The sequence below is a fragment of the Monodelphis domestica genome, chromosome 5 (genome assembly GCF_027887165.1).
Source record: "Monodelphis domestica isolate mMonDom1 chromosome 5, mMonDom1.pri, whole genome shotgun sequence".
NCBI lineage: Eukaryota > Metazoa > Chordata > Mammalia > Didelphimorphia > Didelphidae > Monodelphis > Monodelphis domestica.
This window is the reverse complement of record NC_077231.1, coordinates 53,695,112-53,715,364: the sequence shown is the minus strand read 5'-3', so window position 1 is coordinate 53,715,364 and position 20,253 is coordinate 53,695,112. Positions and strand designations below refer to the sequence as shown.

General features: G+C 36.5%; 1 protein-coding gene across 1 annotated transcript; it reads left to right on the top strand.

The window, feature by feature from the left end:
• The first annotated feature begins 6,022 nt into the window (after positions 1–6,022).
• KRR1 (KRR1 small subunit processome component homolog) lies at positions 6,023–17,127 on the top strand. Its single transcript, XM_001371324.5, has 10 exons — positions 6,023–6,274; positions 8,815–8,993; positions 10,522–10,656; positions 10,916–11,041; positions 11,137–11,220; positions 12,117–12,173; positions 13,439–13,609; positions 14,295–14,372; positions 14,493–14,586; positions 16,755–17,127. Exons 1-10 carry the CDS (start codon positions 6,190–6,192, stop codon positions 16,895–16,897), a joined length of 1,152 nt encoding a protein of 383 aa, XP_001371361.1. The 5' UTR covers positions 6,023–6,189; the 3' UTR covers positions 16,898–17,127.
• The last annotated feature ends 3,126 nt before the right edge of the window (positions 17,128–20,253 follow it).

Genomic DNA, 20,253 nt, shown 5'->3' with positions numbered 1-20,253 from the left:
TAAAGACGGAAATGAAGTATAAAATTTCTTAATTATACTAAATGCAGCACTACCCTGCTGCTACTGAAAAGTAATTGCCTCTTGCATAATAAGTAAATACTATAAAGTATCCAATTGTCCAATTACCTCCTGCCAATTGAGCTGTCTGAAGATTGGCTGCCAGTGGAGCCACTTTCATTAGGACAGTCTCAAGAGGCCATAAAAAGATGGATGCCATCTGCACGATGAGTTTGTTTTCAGAATTTGAGTTCATATTCTAGGTGAAAGAATGAAGGTTTTAAAAATCAAGTTTTTAGCTAGATTGATTGCACTTCTACCATATGAATAACTCTTTGCTTAGCCCCCGAATTGAAAGCCAATCCTTGCTGAGATGATATGTCCCTGATGAACTAAACTGGAGCCAGTTTACCTGAAGTTCAAATGGGCATACCAGCAGCAACCTCATGGGACAAATGTCTTTTCTGACACTGAACAAATTTGAGAATCTAGCTAGATTTCCCACTCCTCTTAAATTTGTTTTTTAAAATGTAGCTTCATTGTTTCATTTTTAAATTAAAATTACTAAAAAGTTATAAAATTAAAAGTAGAAAAAGTTCATTATTTATTATTTAAAAATTCATACAAAAATGCAAAATATTCCATTAATACTTCAAGAATTTGTGGTTTCTTCAGTGTAATAACTCCTTCCCAATAAGGTAATCCACTAGGGTTTTCCCCCAGGATTCTGATAATCAGGGAAGCAGGCTTCCTCACTATTATGGTCAAGTCAGATGCCATGGGACCAGGAGAGGATCTTAGATTGAGGTAAGGAGGAAATATACCTCCCTAGATGTAGATATTTTGAAAAGAAGAAGCACAGTTTTAAGTGTACTTCTCTATATGAGAAGAGGAAGAAAAGCCATACCATAGCCTGAGAAGTCCAGTTGCCATTAGTCTCTTGGTACCTATTTCCCCATGCCCCTTCAACAACATGATTGGATTCGACCCTGGCAATTTTCCTACACAAAATGGAACCAGGTACCTTCACTATGTGAGACTTGCAATGACCATGGCAGTACATGCCAACTTCTGGGTACCTATCTCCACTGAGCTTGTTCCAGACACCAACATTCTCACCTAATTGCTTTGTCCCCTCCATTGGTCCACCAGAGTGGATGGTCTTTGAGCGTCACCACCAGAGATTCCATCAACTCTGAGACCAACATGATAATGTCTTCTTAAACTGAATTAGACACAACTTTGGAACACATAAAAGCTAGCTGTGTAGGCGCTGTCAGAGTGTACTTCACTGGTGTAGCTTTTGATTGCTCAGGGTCGCTTCCGAATCATGGCTTACTTTGACTTGGTTTAATCCATGCAATCTCATTCAACAAACATTTAATCAGTGATTATTGTTCATAGTTGAGGGAAGGACCACTACAGCAACTAGATGGCTCAGTGGATGGAGAGCCAGGTCTGGAGATGGATGGTCCTGGGTTCAAAACTGGTTTCAGACACTTCCTACATCTGTGACCCTGGGCGAAGTTACTTAACCCCAATTGCCTACTCCTTACTGTACTGCCTTGGAACTAATACTTAGTATTAATTCTAAGATAAAAAGTAAGGACTTATAAAAAAAAAAGGTATGCTTCAAAAATATACTCTTGACTATTGTTACTCTGGAATATTATCTAGGGATGAAATTAGATTTCTGTGATGTGTAAAGACATGACTTGAATGATCCAGAAGGTAAATGGAATTTGCTTCATGACCTCTGAAGTAAACTTCACATTTTGCATATCTGATGGTAAGGGAAGGAGACTCAATAGGCTTTCCAACCCTGAAAACACCGGCCTATTGTAAGGATAATTTTAGCATTGTGACTTTAAAAAAAAAATCTAAATTAATTGGTTGCCAGGGAAAATCCCAATAATAAAATACCCAAGTCAGCTGAAAATTATGGTGATTTTAATTAATATAGAAAGAAGGAATTAAGGAGAGGGAGAGGAAAGAGTTAATTTAAACTGCTCTGGCTCAGGCTGAACCAGGCAGGAGTTAAAGGCCTTGGCCAAAGGGGCCTCCCTGAGCCCAAGGGAAAAGGAAGTCAGTCTTATCACTCACCAGGAGACCGTCTCAAGGAAGCTGTCTTAGTGAGTTCCTCCAGGCTGAGTTCCAGGATCGAACTGGCTCCCAGGCTGCTCACAGGAAGTGATCAGCCAGACCCACCTCTCCAGGAAAAGAGGGTGTTTTCAATCAAGAACTCTCCTTGGAGACAGCAAGGGAGCCAAATATATAGATCTTTCACCCTTGTGTCTCCTCCTCTAAATTTTCACATCTACCATCACATCAAAGGCTTTCTCCAGGACTGCCCATACTTTTAGTTCTCACCTTCTTTGATTAGATTTTTGAGTTACTTAACACTTCTTTGTTAAGTTCACCTTTTGTTAGTTACTTGACCTTTTTTTTTTGATTAATTTAACCTTTATAGTTCCTTAACACCTTTTTGTATTAAGGTCTAAAAATAGACTTATCTTACCAGTCTAGCTTTACTATAAGTTGAGAACTAAGTACCTTCATTGTTCAATCAGGAGATTACGACTTTATCTTCCCCTAAAGTAAGGTTTAAGTAGGGTGGAGTAATTTGAAGTTTACACTATTAACATAGCATGTATGGAATTTATTTGTCATACTTCCACACTCCAATTCAAAGTGTTAATGAAGCTTTCAAAAGGAAGCTCATGTTCATGTCCTTATTCTGTCCTCTCCATATGTTAGTAGAAGCTATTGTCACTAGAAATTATTGCTCGAGTCTTGGCATGATAAAGAGGAGACTGAACTCACTTCTATTCTTGGTTTTGCCACTTCAATATCTCAGTCTTCCATTAGAACTGGAAGGAAAGTTGGAGATGATCTAGTTCCATGCCCTTGTTTTACAAATGAGAAAACTTATGTCCACAGGGATTAAATGACTTACCTAAGGTCATAAAGACAGTATGAAAATGGGAAATACTAAATCAGGACTGCTGACACCAAATACAATGATTTTCTCAGCATGGTTTACAATTTCTCTGCACCTTCACCAGCCTTAGTTTCCTAATTTGTAAAATAAAAATACTAATCTCTGTCCTGCCTGCTTCTTTAAGAATCAAATGAAATAGGGAAGTGAAACTACTTAGAACAGGAAAAAGGAACATATCAATATAAGTGTGATTATAATTTTCTTCCCCTTATTTCAAGAATCTCTGGGTTCCTTCAATAAAGATACTTCTAGCAAGGCAGTTCACAAACCCTTTATGCCATAGGAGATGGCATGGCTTTTGAGGCTGAAAAAGTTATTCTCCCTATAATAATGTAAAGGAAAAGCATTTTGAAAGACTTCCGAACTCTGATGCATACAATGTCTGGTCACTTCTGCAGAAAATTCATGATGAATCATCCTTCCAATCTTCCTTTTGGCAGGGGGTGTGGATTAGAGGTACTGAATGTGACATGCACTTTCAGGCACAGCCATTCGGTACTATGTTTATTTGTTCCAAGGGAAGATTCCTACAGGGAATATGTAGTTGAGAACTGTAATGGGGAAGTGTTTGGGTAGGTACTGATAGGGATAGGGAGAAAAAAAAGAAAAAAAATGATCAGCAAGGAAACATTAATGAATTAAAATACTCAGAAGAAAGTAAGAAGTATAGAAAGGCAAAGAGGAAAGCAGGGCTATTTTGTGACAATTATGTTAAACTTAATGGGCATTTAAAAATAAACTATACCTAATAAAAAGTTTATAGTTTCATATTTAATTCTCTTTTTCTGCTTTGTTTTCTTTTTAAGCCCTTACCTTCTGTCTTAGAATCAATACCGATTCTAAATTAGAAGAACGATAAAGGCTAGGCAATGGGAGTTAAGTGACTTGCCCAGGACCATCCAGCTAGGAAATGTCTAGGGCCAGATTTGAACCTAGGACCTCCCATCTCTAGGCCTGGCTCTCAATCCACTGAGCCACCCAGCTTCCCCCTCTTATTCTGTTTTTTGGATGATGTTTGTTAAAGCTTGTAAAATGTATAATAAAAAAGGCAATTCAGATAGTAATAAAGTCAATGTCCTTCAGGCAATCTTGTTAAAAACTTCTGTGAAATGAGTTGGACTGGTTTTTGATAAATAACATGGTCCATCACTAGCCCCATTCTGGAAGCTTCATCAGATTGATTAGACCTGCTGGGAATTTGCACTCCACAATACCATGAGAACTCAGAATAGAACATTAATGGAAACTTATTCATTTAATTATTTGTTTTAAACGAGTTATTATATCTGCAATATACTTTTAAATTTAATTTGCATTATTAACACTTTTTTTTCGGGCACTTCCATAAGTCCAGATAATTGAGAAAACAATAATAAATCAAGCCCTGATTTATGGTGTTGCTTATTTCTCACCTATTAGTATTTACCTTGAAATTTTAACAATCAGCTTTCTTTAGCCAATTAGAGCTGCCTCCAGCACACTTTAGGTGAATGGAAAGCACTAACTTTTTTCCCCCCTCCAGGGTTAAATTCTTTTGCAGCTAAGTCAGAAGATATCAGGGCTGTGAGTTATTATAAGAACCCTTGGTTAGACCTCTGCCTAAATATAGGAGTTTTTTAAAAGGCAAAAACCTAATCTTCACCTAGAGACATTTTGCCAGACTTTGGTTAACTATGTAGAGTTGCTATGACTAAAGAGTTGGCAGCTTGCCCTAACAATAAGAGATTCAAGCTATACCCTAGCAAGTTAAAGCTGAGATAGCTCTGCTGGCCCTGAAGAAACGAGCAGAACAATGTCTAACATGAAGATGCTGACCACAGAAAGATCAGCTATATAAATGCCAGCCATTTTTATTATGGCAAAGACTGCTTAACAACAATCATTATAATTAGCATTCACATAGCATCTTAAAGTTTGCAAAATTTAATTTTTGATTCACACAATAAAACTGTGAGGTAAATATTATTATCCCTATTTTATAGATGAAACTGAGGCTGGGAGAAGTTAAGTGAATTGCACTGGGACACAAAGAGAAGGTATTTGTGGCAGAATTTGAACTCAGTTCTGCCATTTATCTATCCATTATGTCATATGGTTATTTGTATGGAGGGAGTTGTTGGGGCTGGGAAGAAGAGACAACTTAGCCAAGTCTCAACCTTTCTGGATCTGAAATTCCTCATCTGTAAAATGCCACAGTTGGTCTAGGTGGTTTCTAGGTACCTACCACCTCTTGATCTATATTCCCATATTCTCATATAAATATTTCCAAAATAAATACTTGGGTTTGACAATACAAATAAATATAACTATTAATAAAATAATAAAATAAGTATAATTGGGGATCAAGATGAAATAAATAAAATTATTATTAACATAATAAAATAAATATAATCGGTATATGACATAATAAAATTATATTTAAAATAATAGCATATTTTGGGATAACATAAGAATAAATAATATTACTCAAAAAACAATAAAATAAATATAATTAGAAATAAGGAGATAATTAGCAGGGAGGGGGAACTAAGCAGCTGCTGGGATCAGAAAATCAGAAAAAGCTATTTGAAGAGAGCTAGGGTTTCTAAGCAGAGGCAAAGAGGGATCCGGTAGGTCAGTTAACACGCATTTATTAAATGCTTACAGGCAAGGAGGACAGTTGTCATACTTAAACTTCCACACATTAAGTATTTCTGAAATTCTGAAATACTTGGTTAATATATGTACATATATAAAATGTAGTAAATATAAAAATACTTAAATATAGCTTAGCAAAATTTATAATTAATATTGCAACTTTAAGAGATCAATAATTGGGGGAATAGGATGATGTTATATCACAGACGTGTGGAGAGTAAATTCTCAATTTCTATGACATGAAAGCATAAACTCACAACAGATGGCTAAAGCAGACTAGCCCACGTGCGTCACAGATGAAAACTACAGTTCCCAAAATGCTCTCGTGGCCGCCTCCTTTCTTGGAGCTATTACTTCCTTACAATAAACCCTACCCAGAAGTCTCTGCAGGACGCTCTTGCCTCCATTGGTGCAAGTAACGGAAGTTTCAGCTTTTACAGAGGCTGCGCAAATCCCTTAGTCTTGGGAGTCTGCGGAACTTATTTCTTAAGGGATAAGTACCTTAGTCGGCGTTGAGCAGAACGCTGCACCTCCTGGGGCCGGAAACTCTTGCCATGGCTTCTTCTCCGCCGGCACGGCTTGGGAAAGGAGCCATAGAAGCAGAGAATGGGTTTCGGAACCAGAAACGGGGGAACCGCGGTAAGACTTAAGCAGAGCCGGACCTTGGGACGGTGGCCCGAACTGGTTTTTGTTTTATGTGCTTTTCTGGCGCGATGACTGACGAGTGCGGGGGCCTCTAGGTCTTGGTGTTCTCTCGCGTGCCCCTGGAGCATCCCAGCTAGAGGTGGAATAACCGCTGGGGGGAGTTCTGCCCCCCGCGTTCCAGTGGTCCCCTGTGCTGAGTTGTCCTTACACGCTAAAAGACGGGCGGCGCAGACAATGAATATAGCATGTTGTACTAGGGGGTCTCCAGATGGCCTAGTGTAAAGTGTTGCACTGGAAAACAGCGGGAAGACACGAGTTCGAATTCTACCTCAGAAGTTTGATAGCTGTGTGACCCTGGGCAAGTCACTTCACCTGTTTGCCTTCATTTCCTCATCCATAAAATTTGGATAATAACAGCACCTACATCCCAAGGCTCTTTTTCCTATATATAGCACACATAGATACGTGTGTGTGCAGGGTTACATGTTGTCTTCCCTCCCCCCATTAGATTGTAAGCTCTGAGGGTTGGGACTGACTTTTGTTCATTTTATTTTCTCTCTAGTGTTTGGTACATAGTAGGTGCTTAATAAATGTTAATTGAATTGAGGACCAAATGAGATAATTATAATTTATTTTGCACCTAGTAGACTCCATAAATGTTGACCATTATTATTATTGGAGCAGAGAGGTTGTATAGTGGTTTGAGTGCCAGCTCTGGAGTCAGGATCTGAGTTCAAATCCAGCCTTAGACTCTTCCTAGCAAGACACTTAACCCTGTTTGACCCCATTTCCTAATCTGTAAAATGAGCTGGGGAAAGAAATGGCAAAGCACCACAGTATGCCAAATGGGGTCAGGAAGAATTGGACCTGGGAGAACAAAAACAAAAATAATTATTTCCTCATGAACATTAAATAAGATAATATATGTACAGGTATTTAAAACATTAAAACCTTATTATTACTAAAATCAGAAAGCACTTCATAAATGCCTACTATTTGCTAGGCAGTGTGCTTATTTCTGAGGTTACAAAGAAAGTAAAAAACACAGTCCTTGTCCTCAAGATTCTTATACTGATAAGGGCAAAACGTAGTTCAAGTTCTGCCTCTAAAGTTTCTAGCTTAGTGACCTTGGGCAAATCACTTAACTCAGTAAACTTTTTAATAAAACTGGTTGTGAACCCACTGATGAAATCACATTCCCTGGACAGTGTTAAAGGGACTTTCTAGGAGTGCTGACAACAGCACTGTGGTATTTAAGATTTTGGGGGGTGTTTTCATTTAAGGGTTATGATGGAAGACAGCTCTTTAAGCTGGAAGTTTCATGCCAACAGCATCCATATTTAAAATCCTATAGATCAGCTAAAAAGTATAGTTGATATAGGATGGACATGGATCAAGTCTCTGACACATGCTGTCTGTGTGACCTTGGGCAGGGTGTTTAACCTTTTAGTGCTCTGAAGATTTCCCTATGTCAGTGAAATCACTTGCCCAGTATTGATAGATACTGATAGAAGAGACCATATAGGTCAACTAATCCAACACTCATTTTACAGATAAGGAAACTGAGATCCAGAGAGCCTAAGCACTTGCAAAGTCACACAGGTTAATGAGTGAACACCCCATGGATAGACATTGCTCTGCATGGGGTAATCAGTCAATCAGTTGAATATTAAGGGCCTACTCTGTGCCAAGCATACTGCTGGGTGCTGAGGATAAGATGACAAAAGTGGAAACAATCCTTACCCTCACAGAGTTTACAGTCTAGCGAGGGGACATGGGCATATAATATAGGAACCAAAAAAAAAGTGATTTGGGCAGTTGGGAGAGATCAGAAAAGGCCTTGTGTAAGAAGGTGACTTGTGAGTTCTGTTTTGAAAGAACCTAGGAATTCTGTAAGACAGAAATAAGTAAGGAATGTATGGTAGGCATGAGGGACAGCTAGTACAAAGTCATGGAAGTGGGTGATAAGATGCTGTGTATAGAGAAGGGTAAGAAGGCCATTCTGGCTGCAGTGTATTTGGAAGAAAGTAACATGAAGAGACTGGGAAAGTAAGATGTAACCAGATGGTCAAGGACTTTTACATTCAAGAGACATTCACATGTGATCCTAAAGGTAACAGAGAGCAAGCAACATTGTGAGACCTGGCCTTTAGTAAAATAACTTGTATGGAAGATGGATTAGAGTGGGAGGAAACCAAGTAGGAGATCACTGCAGGTTCCAGTGAACTAGGGAGAGGGCTCCATGAGTAGCGAAAAGGGTTAGAGATATTATGGAGCTGGGTATGACTATGTTTGGCAACTAAATGGATATGTGCGGTGACAGTGAAAAATTGAGGATGATGCCCAAGTTGCAGACTCATGTAATTAGGATAGGAGCACTACATTGGCAGAAATAGATAATGTAGGCCAAAAGAAGGTTGGGATTTGGGGGAAAATAAGATAAAATTCACTTTTAGACATAGTGAGTTCGAAATGTAAATACTTAATGTTTGTTGAATTCAATTTAAAATATCTGTGAATAAATTATTTCATAGGTGTGGATGAATCAGAACTCCTCACTGTTCCTGATGGATGGAAAGAACCCCCATTTACAAAAGATGACAACCCCAGAGGACTGTTAGAAGAAAGCAGTTTTGCAACTTTGTTTCCCAAATATAGAGAAGCTTACCTGAAGGAATGTTGGCCTTTGGTGCAGAAAGCATTGCATGAACATGTATGGATATCTCCTAGATTTCTTTCCTGAGAATATTGCTCTTGCTCATGACTTTACCTTAGAATGTTTATATATTTGTAAGTTAAATTTGCTAACATAATAGGTACAATTTATCTTCTTTAATAACCCCAAGCTGCTTAGTGTCAGAAACACAAAAAGATCTTGTGGACCAGTGGTCTATAAAGTGAGAAACCAAGGCCCATTTATATAGTTTGACCAAAATCAGTGTGCTCTCAATTATTTTAATAATGGGAATATGCATTGCTTCCCTCTTTTCTTGGATAAAGAATAACATAACTCCTCTCACCTCATATAGTTCAGTGACTTCCCTTTCTCCACTGTCTAGTTTGGATGAGGAAAGTAAGCCCCTCAGGGCAGTTTGAACTTTGATGTCTGTCCCTAGCAGCAGCTACTCCTACAGAGGTCCCCACTACTTTCCTGATATTCATGACGACGGCACCCTTGAGCAAGTGGGCTCTGTGCTCTGGGGCAGTGGCTAATAAGATTCCCAGCCTCAACTGCGTGTATTTTTTTTCCACTTGGGAAAAGAATGAGCAGCACAAGTTAAACAAGTAGGAATGGATTGAGATCAGCTTTGCAGATTTTTACATCATCTTTCCCCCAAACCCATTTGTCTTCTTCCTTATTTCTGTTGTGGGCATCACCATTCTTCCATTTGCCAAAAGTCATTTCTCATCTTTATTGACATAGCTCACTGGATTACTGAAAACAGTAAAATTATCTATACTTTAAAAAACCCAAATTTTTTAGCCTGTTTAAAAATCTTCTAATAGAAACTCAGGGTATTTTCAGCTCATTTATTAAAACTGTAAAAATATAATACCTTCTTGTAGATTTGACCTACTCTAGAGGATTTCAAAAATAAGTTTTATATAATTGGTGAAAGGAATCTAAATGAATATCATGATTTAGTAAGTACAAAGACATACTTATTTGGATCTATGCCTCTTTATGTGGTATCTTTTTTCATCTGTGACAAACATTAAAACCACATATTAAAATAAATGTAATTTAAGTATTGAATTTCTATACCCCAATAAATAAGGGTATAGAAATTCAATACTTAAGTAGATTTTTTTATCTGTTGCTGTACAATATGAGAAATAATATTGTAAATCTTAATTATAGCTTTGTTATTGTCTGGTTTTTCCTTTTGTATTTAATCCCCTACTAGAGGGAAAGTTTAGGAAGGGAAAATCTAGTCTGATACTGATAGATTGTAGAGAAGACAGAGAGTATAGGTGGTACAACTAGACAGCTTGCTACTTCCATTTAAATCAAGGTTGCACAGTATGATGTCTGATAGACATTTTCCTAACATTAGATTTATTTTAAAAGAAAAACACACACACATTGTAGGGCCAAATCTAAGTTGATAAGAATTTTAATTTTTGTATGATTAATAATTAATTATTTATGGATTTAAAGAACTGAGAATTTAAGGCAGTTGGAACTAATTCCTATATGAAGACTTAACTAATAATTTCCTAATTTATTATTTTTGCAGCACATAAATGCAACTCTGGACCTAATTGAGGGTAGCATGACTGTTTGCACAACTAAGAAGACTTTTGATCCTTATATTATCATCAGGGCCAGGGACTTAATAAAGCTTTTAGCAAGAAGTGTCCCATTTGAACAGGTATGTAATCTGGAAATTTAATTTAATTAACACTAATTAAAGAAAGATTGCTCTTAGTTACATTAGCTATTAGGAAATTATACATTCCTTCTGTAATTATAACTTATTAAAAATAAATTATTGTTAATTAAAGTAAAAAGTGACTTCATAATATTGCATCCAATTTTGAAGCAACATAAGGCTGATTTCATGTTTATGGTAAGATTTCTAGAGTGTTTATGAAAAAGGATAAAAATAATTGTTTTCATTTATTTTAAAGGCAATAAGAATTCTTGAAGATAATAATGCTTGTGACATTATTAAGATTGGCTCTTTAGTAAGAAACAAAGAGAGATTTGTAAAAAGAAGACAAAGGCTTATTGGGCCTAAAGGATCTACTCTGAAGGTAGTTTTCAATAACATAAGCTTGAGTTTTTCTCTCTTGTTAATTTTTATACAATACCGAGTTAATTTTCACATATCTTTGTTCCTGTTTTATAGGCATTAGAACTGTTAACAAACTGTTACATTATGGTTCAGGGGAACACTGTTTCAGCTCTTGGGCCATTTAATGGTTTAAAAGAAGTAAGTAAAAACTAACTTGTAATTATTGTGTGTAAAAAAAATTTTGATTTTAATTGTCATTTAACATTTGGTTGGAAAATTTTTATATAATATTTTTAATTTAAATATCACCCACTGAAAATTATGTTCTTTTTGAGTCTTCAATCTAAATTGGCTCAAATCAATATCTCATATAATTTGGGATCCTTTTTATCACATTTGAATCTGAATCAGTAGTAACTAACTTTGATACACATTTAGAAATCCATTTTTCTATTTCATCATTCAGAAAAAGTGAGTAAACTTTTCTGTGCATTTGCAGAAGACAAAATTAAGACTGGTTTGCCATTGATCAAGGAGGAAATGAGAAGGAAGATTTGAGCTCAAAAGAATTTTCTAACAATTAAAATTTGTATAACAGTGTTAAGAAAATATTCTTTGATGACTCAGTTCACTTTCTGGATCTGTCTCTGTAGTTTTGGGGAAATCTTTTACTTTTTCTGATCATTAACTTCCTCATCCTATAAACTGAGGAGGGAAGCTAGCATTTGTAAATGTCTGCTATTTCTTCCAACTCTAAAATGTCATCATTTGGTTAGCTGGAGGGAGGCAGACTGAGTAAAAAAATGACTTTAGAACATTTCCCTAGTATGGACTATTTCTACCTTTTGTTATCTTTGCCAGTTTGCAGAGAGGGAAATAGAACCTTAGGGTTGTGTAGATCTTGATTTCTCTTTTCAGTGATTTCAAGCATTCTTTAGTAGGATTGTTAATCATTTGCCATTCTTCTTTTGAGAATTATTTGTTCAGATGTGTTAAGTACTTATCTATTAGAGAACTGCCTTCCTTAAGCCACTTTATAAGTTTCTAATTGAAAAGATTTTATTAAAATGTGAACTTCTTTACACTAATTTTAGGTTCGAAAAGTAGTCCTGGATACGATGAAAAATATTCATCCAATCTATAACATCAAAGTGAGTATATCGATGTTTTACTTTTTAGGATAGCAGAAAATGAAATTCATGAGTGTCTTCATGTATTACTCTCTGGTCAATGTGTTTGCCTCCAAGTCTGACTCCATTTATGAAGATGAGGTATTTTAGAGAATCCTACTATTTTCAGGTTCATGTAAAACTATGAAATAGACATACATAGGCACATAGAATACCCCATCATAATATTTTTGTAAACATAACATTTGAAATATAGACTTTCATATATTGCATCAATGGGGGCAAAAGACATGCTATGTCTATGGTAAAGCAAATATGCAAAGATTTATGATTTAGTCAGCATAGAAATTCCTAGAGTGGGAATTCCATATATCAATGTAAATCACAACTCATCATAAATTCCTATATTTCTTGGGTGTTGGTTAAGACTCATAGAGATTAAATAACTTGCCCAGGATTACAGAACTAATAAGTATTAAAGACAGGGTTTTAACTCGGGTCTTCTTGTCTGCAAGCCCAACATTATATCTACTATAGTACCCTATACACTACATCTGGACTTCTAAAATCCAAACTCCAAGTCCTGGATGAAGTTAATCTATCTTTGGAGCTCCAGAACTAGGGCTTAACCCAGTTGGCAAATAATTGAGTGAGTTCAGACTAGACTTTTTAATCGATTATTTTTTATTGGCTGGTTCTGGAAGCCAGATAACTTCACCTCCTATCCCTGTATGTGTGGCATTTAAATTGGAAGAAAAAGACAGTTGGAGGGGGTGACTGGATCAATCCATTACAAGGAAGCCCCTTACCCTAATTCTGTTCCCTAGTATATCTCTGGTACTGAAAGATTCCTGCTTACATGGAACATTGGACCAATTTAAGTCCTTTCCTTCTTCTTGATGTATTTTGGTTTTTGATGTAATGAATGCAAAACATGATAAAATCTTAATTCATTTCATTATTTCTTACCGTCTACTGTGTTCTAACCATTTGGTTGTTTCTTCTGTGGCAACTAACTCTCTCCATGACTCCCTAGACCAACACTCCCTTCCTTAACTACCACCTCTCTCCCTAAATGTGCAATCTTCCCCTCTTAGAATATAAGCTTCTCAAGGTCAAGAATTGCCTCTTTTTGAAAAATCTTTTTCCTTAGAATCAAGATCTTTTTTACTTAAAATTCTTTGATATGTCTAATTTTTTTAATAGGATGCCTTCTTTATCTACTCATTTGAGAATTGTGTTGCTTTTGCAATTTTTATGTTTTGCATGTGCTGCTGTGATTTAAGACACTGATGATTAAACGAGAGCTCTCAAAGGATGCTGAGTTAAGATCACAAAATTGGGAAAGGTTTTTGCCACAGTTCAAACACAAAAATTTGAATAAACGCAAGGAACCAAAGAAAAAAACTGTTAAGAAAGAGTATACACCATTCCCACCTCCACAGCCAGAAAGTCGGGTGAGTTCAGATCTTTTTTTTTTTTTCTTGGTGAGGAGGAGAAAAAGCAACTTGTTGAACTTCAGTTCTAAAGGCTTCTTTGAAGATATTTTGGACAAATACTTTACAAAGTGTTTTGCAATCAGCAGATACTTAATAAATCTTTATTGATTGAATTATTTTTTAATTTTTTATCTAAGAAAAGAATGAAAGTGATAGTATACTTTGCTTGTATTGGTGGCTGACACAGCATTTTCTGACTTTTAATCCTGAGTAAATAAACTTCATTAAGGTGATTGAATTCACTGGATAAGTGGTAGACATTCCTTTGCAATCTGCTCATGACTATCCCATCTTTTTTATCCTCATGCCCTTAATTCCCACAACCCTAGATTGTTGTACTCACCTTATAGATGATTTTCCTCCAGATTAAGCTTCATAAAACATTGAATTTCTCCTGTGAATTGACTGCAGAGAAGTGTTCTTTGGTTCTTGTTTTCAACAAGAACTTCAAACTCCTTACTCTGCCATTTAAGATGTCCCCTGGTCTATTGCTTGCCTTCCTTTTCAGCTCTACCACTTCTCAGCTACACCAACTCCTTTATAGCAAGATGTTTCTCCCAGCCTTCTCAGCTCCCTTTATATTTTGCCACTTCTGTTTCTGCAATGCCCTCCTAACTGAAGTAAATATAATTTTTGTTAATAGATTGATAAAGAATTGGCCAGTGGTGAGTACTTTTTGAAAGAAAGTCAGAAGAAGCAACAAAAAATGGAGCAAATTAAGGTAAGTCAATATTCTTCTTTAATTATTAAAAGGAGAATCAATCAATTTGTAGTGTCAGTTGTTTATTTTTAACAATGTTGATTGAATTGACGAGTTTATTTTTCTATGTTTAAAATGTAGGCTAAACAAGCTGAAGCAGTCAGTAAAAGACAGGCAGAAAGAAACAAAGCTTTTGTCCCACCTAAAGAAAAACCAGCTGTGAAACCTAAGAAAGGTATGTAGTCTTTGGGGTGTTTTTATACTTTTGATCCAAAGGGAAATTTTGATAACTCTCACAAGCAGCCTCCTTCTCACATTTGTCATTAAGTATAATGAACTACTTGTGACTTTATAGCTTATATGAGTGATTAGATTTCTTTGTATAGAATTTGAGGTATCATAGATCTGATTGTGGTTAGCCCTGGTTTAATCCCTGAACCTGTGCCTTTGAAAGAATCCTCACTGTAAAAGATACAGGCCGGAATACCAGGACCCTAAGAAACAGGTGAACCCCACTAGTACAAGTCTTAAGACTGTGGTCAGAGAAGTACAGCATGATTATACAGATTCTCATTCTCTCTCTCTCTCTCTCTCTCTCTCTCTCTCTCTCTCTCTCTCTCTCTCTCTCTCTCTCTCTCTCTCTCTCTCTCTCTCTCTCTCTCTCTCTCTCTCTCTCTCTCTCCCTCCCTCCCTCCCTCCCTCCCTCCCTCCCTCCCTCCCTCCCCCCCTTCCTTCCCTCGCTTCCTTCCCTCGCTTCCTTCTAGGCATGGTTTAAATCTCAAAATCTCACTCCAGGAGGCCTTTCCCAGTTTTCTCCTGTTTTAGTCCCTTTCCTCTGAGAATAACGGCCTTTTACACAGTATATATTTTCTATGTGTGTAGTTATTCAGATGGGATTTCCCCCCTTCAGAATAGGAGCTCTGAAGGCAGGGACCCTATTTCCACCCCTTTTTCTATCCCTGTGCTTAGATGGCATTATGATGGCAAGATTGGTCTCAGCACTTCAGGGACAGACACATCTCCAAGGCAATTCTCCAAACCCAGGAATTTCCTAATCTTTCCACAAGATTAGTCTGTTCCCAGGAGATAGAGAAAAAGTCCTCTCTTTTCGCTCAGAGAGAAGCCAGTTAAGGAGTGACTGTTAAACTCAGTAACTCCCAATATCCTCCTGTGCAAAGCCTTCTCCTTCCAGAATCTTCTTCCAGGGTTTGTCTCTAAATTCTCCTTCTTTCTTCTTAAAGACAATCTATACTTTTTTTCCTATGCCTTATCCCTTATCTTTACAGCAATAGCTTTGAAAATACTCTACATCCAGTGTACATCATTGGTTTTCTAATCAGGTGTTATGTCTGTAGTTTGATTTAATTTGTTCCCAATTTAAGTCTTTTTTTAACCTATATTGTTGCAAAGCTACATGCACATCACTGAAATCTCTTGTTGCTTTTTCATACTTAGAAGTGACTCGAAAAGTTCAAACCATCAGGATTAGTGCAAAAAGGGAGATTCTTCTCCCATCTAATTGGGTGATTCAATTTATTTATGAACTAGGTAGTGCTGACTTAGTATGCAAGGACTCCTAAAGTCTGGGACAAGTGTTGAGACTTTAATGGATATGGAGGGAGAGTATATTAGTCTTAGTTCCCTTAATGGAGAACTCTCAGGAATGCCCCACCCCCACCCCCACCCTTCTACAATGGCTTCATCACTTTCTCTTCCACTTCTTAACTCTAAACTAAGAGTTTTGTCCAACTTGTCCCATCCCCCTCAGTGAGAATGTTTCAGATGGGGCTTGAACAGAATTCCTGATTCTAAGACAAGCTCTATACCATTCTGGCCCTTTTTTAAAAGAAAAGTACAAATGCTCCATCTTAAGCATTTTCAAGAGAATACAAAAGGTCCTAGCTCCAATGACTGATTCTTGTGATTGATTTAAATGCTGAGAATGGAATATATGCCTTTAGATAATAAAAAAATTATGTTTCTTTTATTTTTGGAATATTAGAGCTAAAAGGGAATTATGGTCACAGGGACCTGCCTCTCATCTTTCAAATAGGCCTCCTAGCAGGACTGTGGTAGCAGAATTGTGCAGTGACCTAGCCATGAGGCGCAGCCCTTCAGCAGAATGCTGAACAGACTCCAAAACAGCAGAATTCCTGGCTATGGTTCTTCTTACCTCTGTGACCTTACACAGGCTACACTTAACTTCCCCAGTCTTAATATCCTGACCTATTAAATAGGAATGAATGATTATTACTTTCCTATGTGCTTGACAGAGCTGGATAATCATTGAGATATGCTTTGTACACTGTCAGGTATCATAGAAATGTGAGATACTGCTAATTATTAGAGCTCCAATTAATCCCAAAGAATAACTGACTCCTCTTACTCTTTCCATTCATACAGCTTCTACTGAAACAAAAATTGATATAGCTGCTCTCAAAGAAAAGGTGAAGAAAGCAAAGAAGAAGAAACTGGGAGCCCTTACGGCAGAGGAAGTAAAACTGAAAATGGAAGCCGATGAAAAGAGACAGAAGAAGAAAAAGTGAAAAGAAAAAAAAAGGACTTCGAATTAGAACAGGATTCATGTCTTTCCTTTCGTAAAGGATTTTTAGGCCTTCGCACTTTTGTTTCTTCATCTGAAAAGTGAGGTTGTGCTATGGAACACTTTCGATATTTTAAATGAATCTCACTTCATAGAACAAAGATTTCTATAAATACAAGCTGTTATTACCATTTATGTATTTGCTAACAAAATAAAGTATGACCTAAGAAAGAAGGGCATGTTTCTCATATATTATACAGATTAAGATAGTCCTATTCCAGGAAGATTCAGATGAAAATGAGTTTCCATCTAAGTTTTATATTGGGTAAAGCAAAAAAAATGCTATCAACTGCAATTTTGGCATAACTATAGCAAATCATTTTCAATTTACTATTTAATCTGTTTAATTTCTTTGTTGACAATTTCTTTGTCTTTACTCTTGTTTCAGATACATTTTATAAATCATCAGAAATAAGAGAAACCCTTTATATCTTAGCAATTTCTCTAGCTTCCTAGCTAAGATTTTAATCTGAAAGGTTTTGAAAAGTAATGCTTTACAGCCACAGAAAACTGGACAATGAAGGTGAGCTAAGTTTGGAACTGTAGAAGTTTTCTAATCATTTCATTTAAGATTTTTTTTCAGTTAAGCAGTATTTATTTTCTTTTCCCACCACACCCCACTGGAAAAAAAATTTTTTTAATCCTTCTAGCAAACATGCATAAGACATAATAATGTCCAAAAATGTATGTCTCTTTTTGCATCTTTAATCCATTACATCTCTGTCTGGAAGTGGGCAGCATTCTTATCATTAGTCCTCTGGAGTCTTGGTTGGTTATTGCATTTATGAGAACTCTTAAAAGGCTTTCAAAGCCACTTTGTTGTTTTTCTATAAATCATGTTTCCTGGTTCTGTTCATTCACTCTTCATCAATTCATACAGGTTTCTCTGAAACTATCTCATTATTTCTTATGGTGCAGTACTATTACACTACTCTCAGGGGGTGCTGCAGCCAGTACTGCACCGCTCCCAAGAAGTGATTGCTAAATTTTCACTGTGAGTATTTACAAATCTGAAATTGGCAAATGCTACAAATCAGAGTTTGGTTTATTGTTTTACTGATTATATAGACTTAAAGTGGTAAAGAAAATTTTAATAATGCAAATTAAACTTAAAAGTGTATCATACACACATTTTTTTTTCTAGAGAACTAGTTATTCACCAATATACCCCTGATTACATTAATATATCATAATTTGCTCCACCATTTCCCAACTGATGGATGCTCCTTTCATTTCTAGTGCTGGCTTGCTAAACTGGGTTAAAGGGTTTCCACAGTTTGGTCGCTTTCTGGGCTTTTTTAATGTTTCAACCAGATTGTGGTACCATCAGAGATTCACAGACAAGTCTGTTTTCCAGAAGCCTCTCCAATAGTTGCCATTTTTCTTTTTGGTCAATTTTGCCAATATGAGTGTGAGGTGGAACCTCAATTCTTACGTTCTAATTTCTCCAATTAGTGATTTGAAACATTTTTTCATACATCCATTGATTAGGTTTCAACCTTTAAAAACTGCCTACTCATAGCTGTTGACTCTATCATTTATGGAGTGAATTTTAAAACTACTCTACTCAGACCGTACTTTAGAAGATCTGATTTAGCTATTTCCCAATTAGTAACAATGGAGATGCTTGGTCTAACAGAATCAAGTCTTGGGAACTATACATTTCTCCACCCTACTTAGTTTAACAAGGTCAAGAATGTCTGTACCATACTCAAGGATTAAGTATCTGAGAAAATGGTCTTCAACAGACATGTGCAGAAACAGTGTCTGTCCTAAGTCAAGCTAAGCTAACATTGGTACAGATGAGAAGCAGGAAAATGATGTATAAAACTATCTATATAGGGCACGTCACTTCCTCTCTTTGGCCTCTTTTCCCGGAGAGGCATCTCTGGCTGGCAAGCGTGCTAAATGTTCTGACATCTTGGTGTGGTGGCAGCTATTTGGGTTTTGGTGGTGAGTTTGCCCTTGAGCTAATTCAGGTTCAGGCATCTTGGCTGAGCCCTCTTGGAGTTCAGGCTGATTCCTTCCTCTTTTATTCTCCAAAACCTTACCTTCTAGAGCCTCTAATCTTCCTGCCTGGCTTGTGCCAGGCAGGAGAAATCCTACACCCTCCTTTCCTTCTCCCTTAAAATTCTTTCCACTATATTAATTAAATCACCATAAATTTCTAGACTGACTAGGGTAAATTTTTTTTGTTATTTGGGCTATCCATGGCAACCAATAATTAATATAGTTTAGGTCACAATGCTAAAATTATCCTTTACAAGGGAATGGCTTTTACTCTTAAGATTTCGAATCATTTTCATCCAACCATTCATCCATCCATGCAAATACACACACACTTCCCATTTGTAGGAAATTACTCTAAGACCCTGTGTGTGTCTATGTCTGTGTCTGCCTTTTTCTGTCTTTCAACTTCCTATAAAGATATTTAAAGGTAATTTTCTAGTTAAATGTTTCCCTTCTAGTATTAGTTGCGTGGATTTGTTTTTGCTAGAATGTTCTTCATTACTCCTCTGATTGTTTCTGGGTATGACCTTTTGTTCTTAGTCTTGTATATTTGGAAGTCTTCAGACTACATTTTTGTTTAGCAAATGATGAAACATGCACAAAAAGTTTAGGCATGCCATCACCCAGTAACAAGTAATAGAATGAGATTCAAACTCAGGTCCTGTGACTTCCACGTTAAGCATTCTTTCTGCCGTTCAACACTTTATTTTAGTTCTTTCTGATGAAAATTTTCTTATTGGTTTCCTAATTGTTGTAAGGTACTAAATTTCCAGAAGCAGACATATTTGAATATAAGTATGAAACAGGCCAAAATGTAGAGGAAAGAGCAGCACCTCTTGAGAGACTAAGATTCTGGTCACAACTCTGCTTCCAATTCCTTGTGAGACCTTAGAAGGGTAACTGATTACTTATAATCATTCAGATTTAGATGGATGAATAGATAGATGGACACAGACTGACAGTTAAAGATGAGTGAGACTACATGGTTTTCAAACCCGGGAGTCTTTTTTTTTTCCAATTCAACAACAAACGTGTTTCATGCTTGTACTTCAGATTGACTATTATAAAGATGTGACAGGTGAATGGAAATTAAAAAATAAAAGGAGTCTCAAGTAGAAAACACATTTTATAAATGAGTTTTGCTCAGTGCAAATACATGTTCTTTTTATCAACTATTGATGTTGAATTATAGAAGGCATGGTAAATAGAATATCTGATTAATAGTCAATAAACATTTAATTAGCATCTATTGTGCTTCAGACACCATGATAAATGTAAGGGATACAAAAC

Excerpts from the sequence above, each read along its gene's own strand:
- KRR1 (XM_001371324.5), top strand. The coding sequence starts at position 6,190 with ATGGCTTCTTCTCCGCCGGCACGGCTTGGGAAAGGAGCCATAGAAGCA. Across the intron at positions 6,275-8,814 it reads CCAGAAACGGGGGAACCGCG|GTGTGGATGAATCAGAACTC; the intron begins GTAAGACTTAAG and ends ATTATTTCATAG. Across the intron at positions 13,610-14,294 it reads CTCCACAGCCAGAAAGTCGG|ATTGATAAAGAATTGGCCAG; the intron begins GTGAGTTCAGAT and ends TTTTGTTAATAG.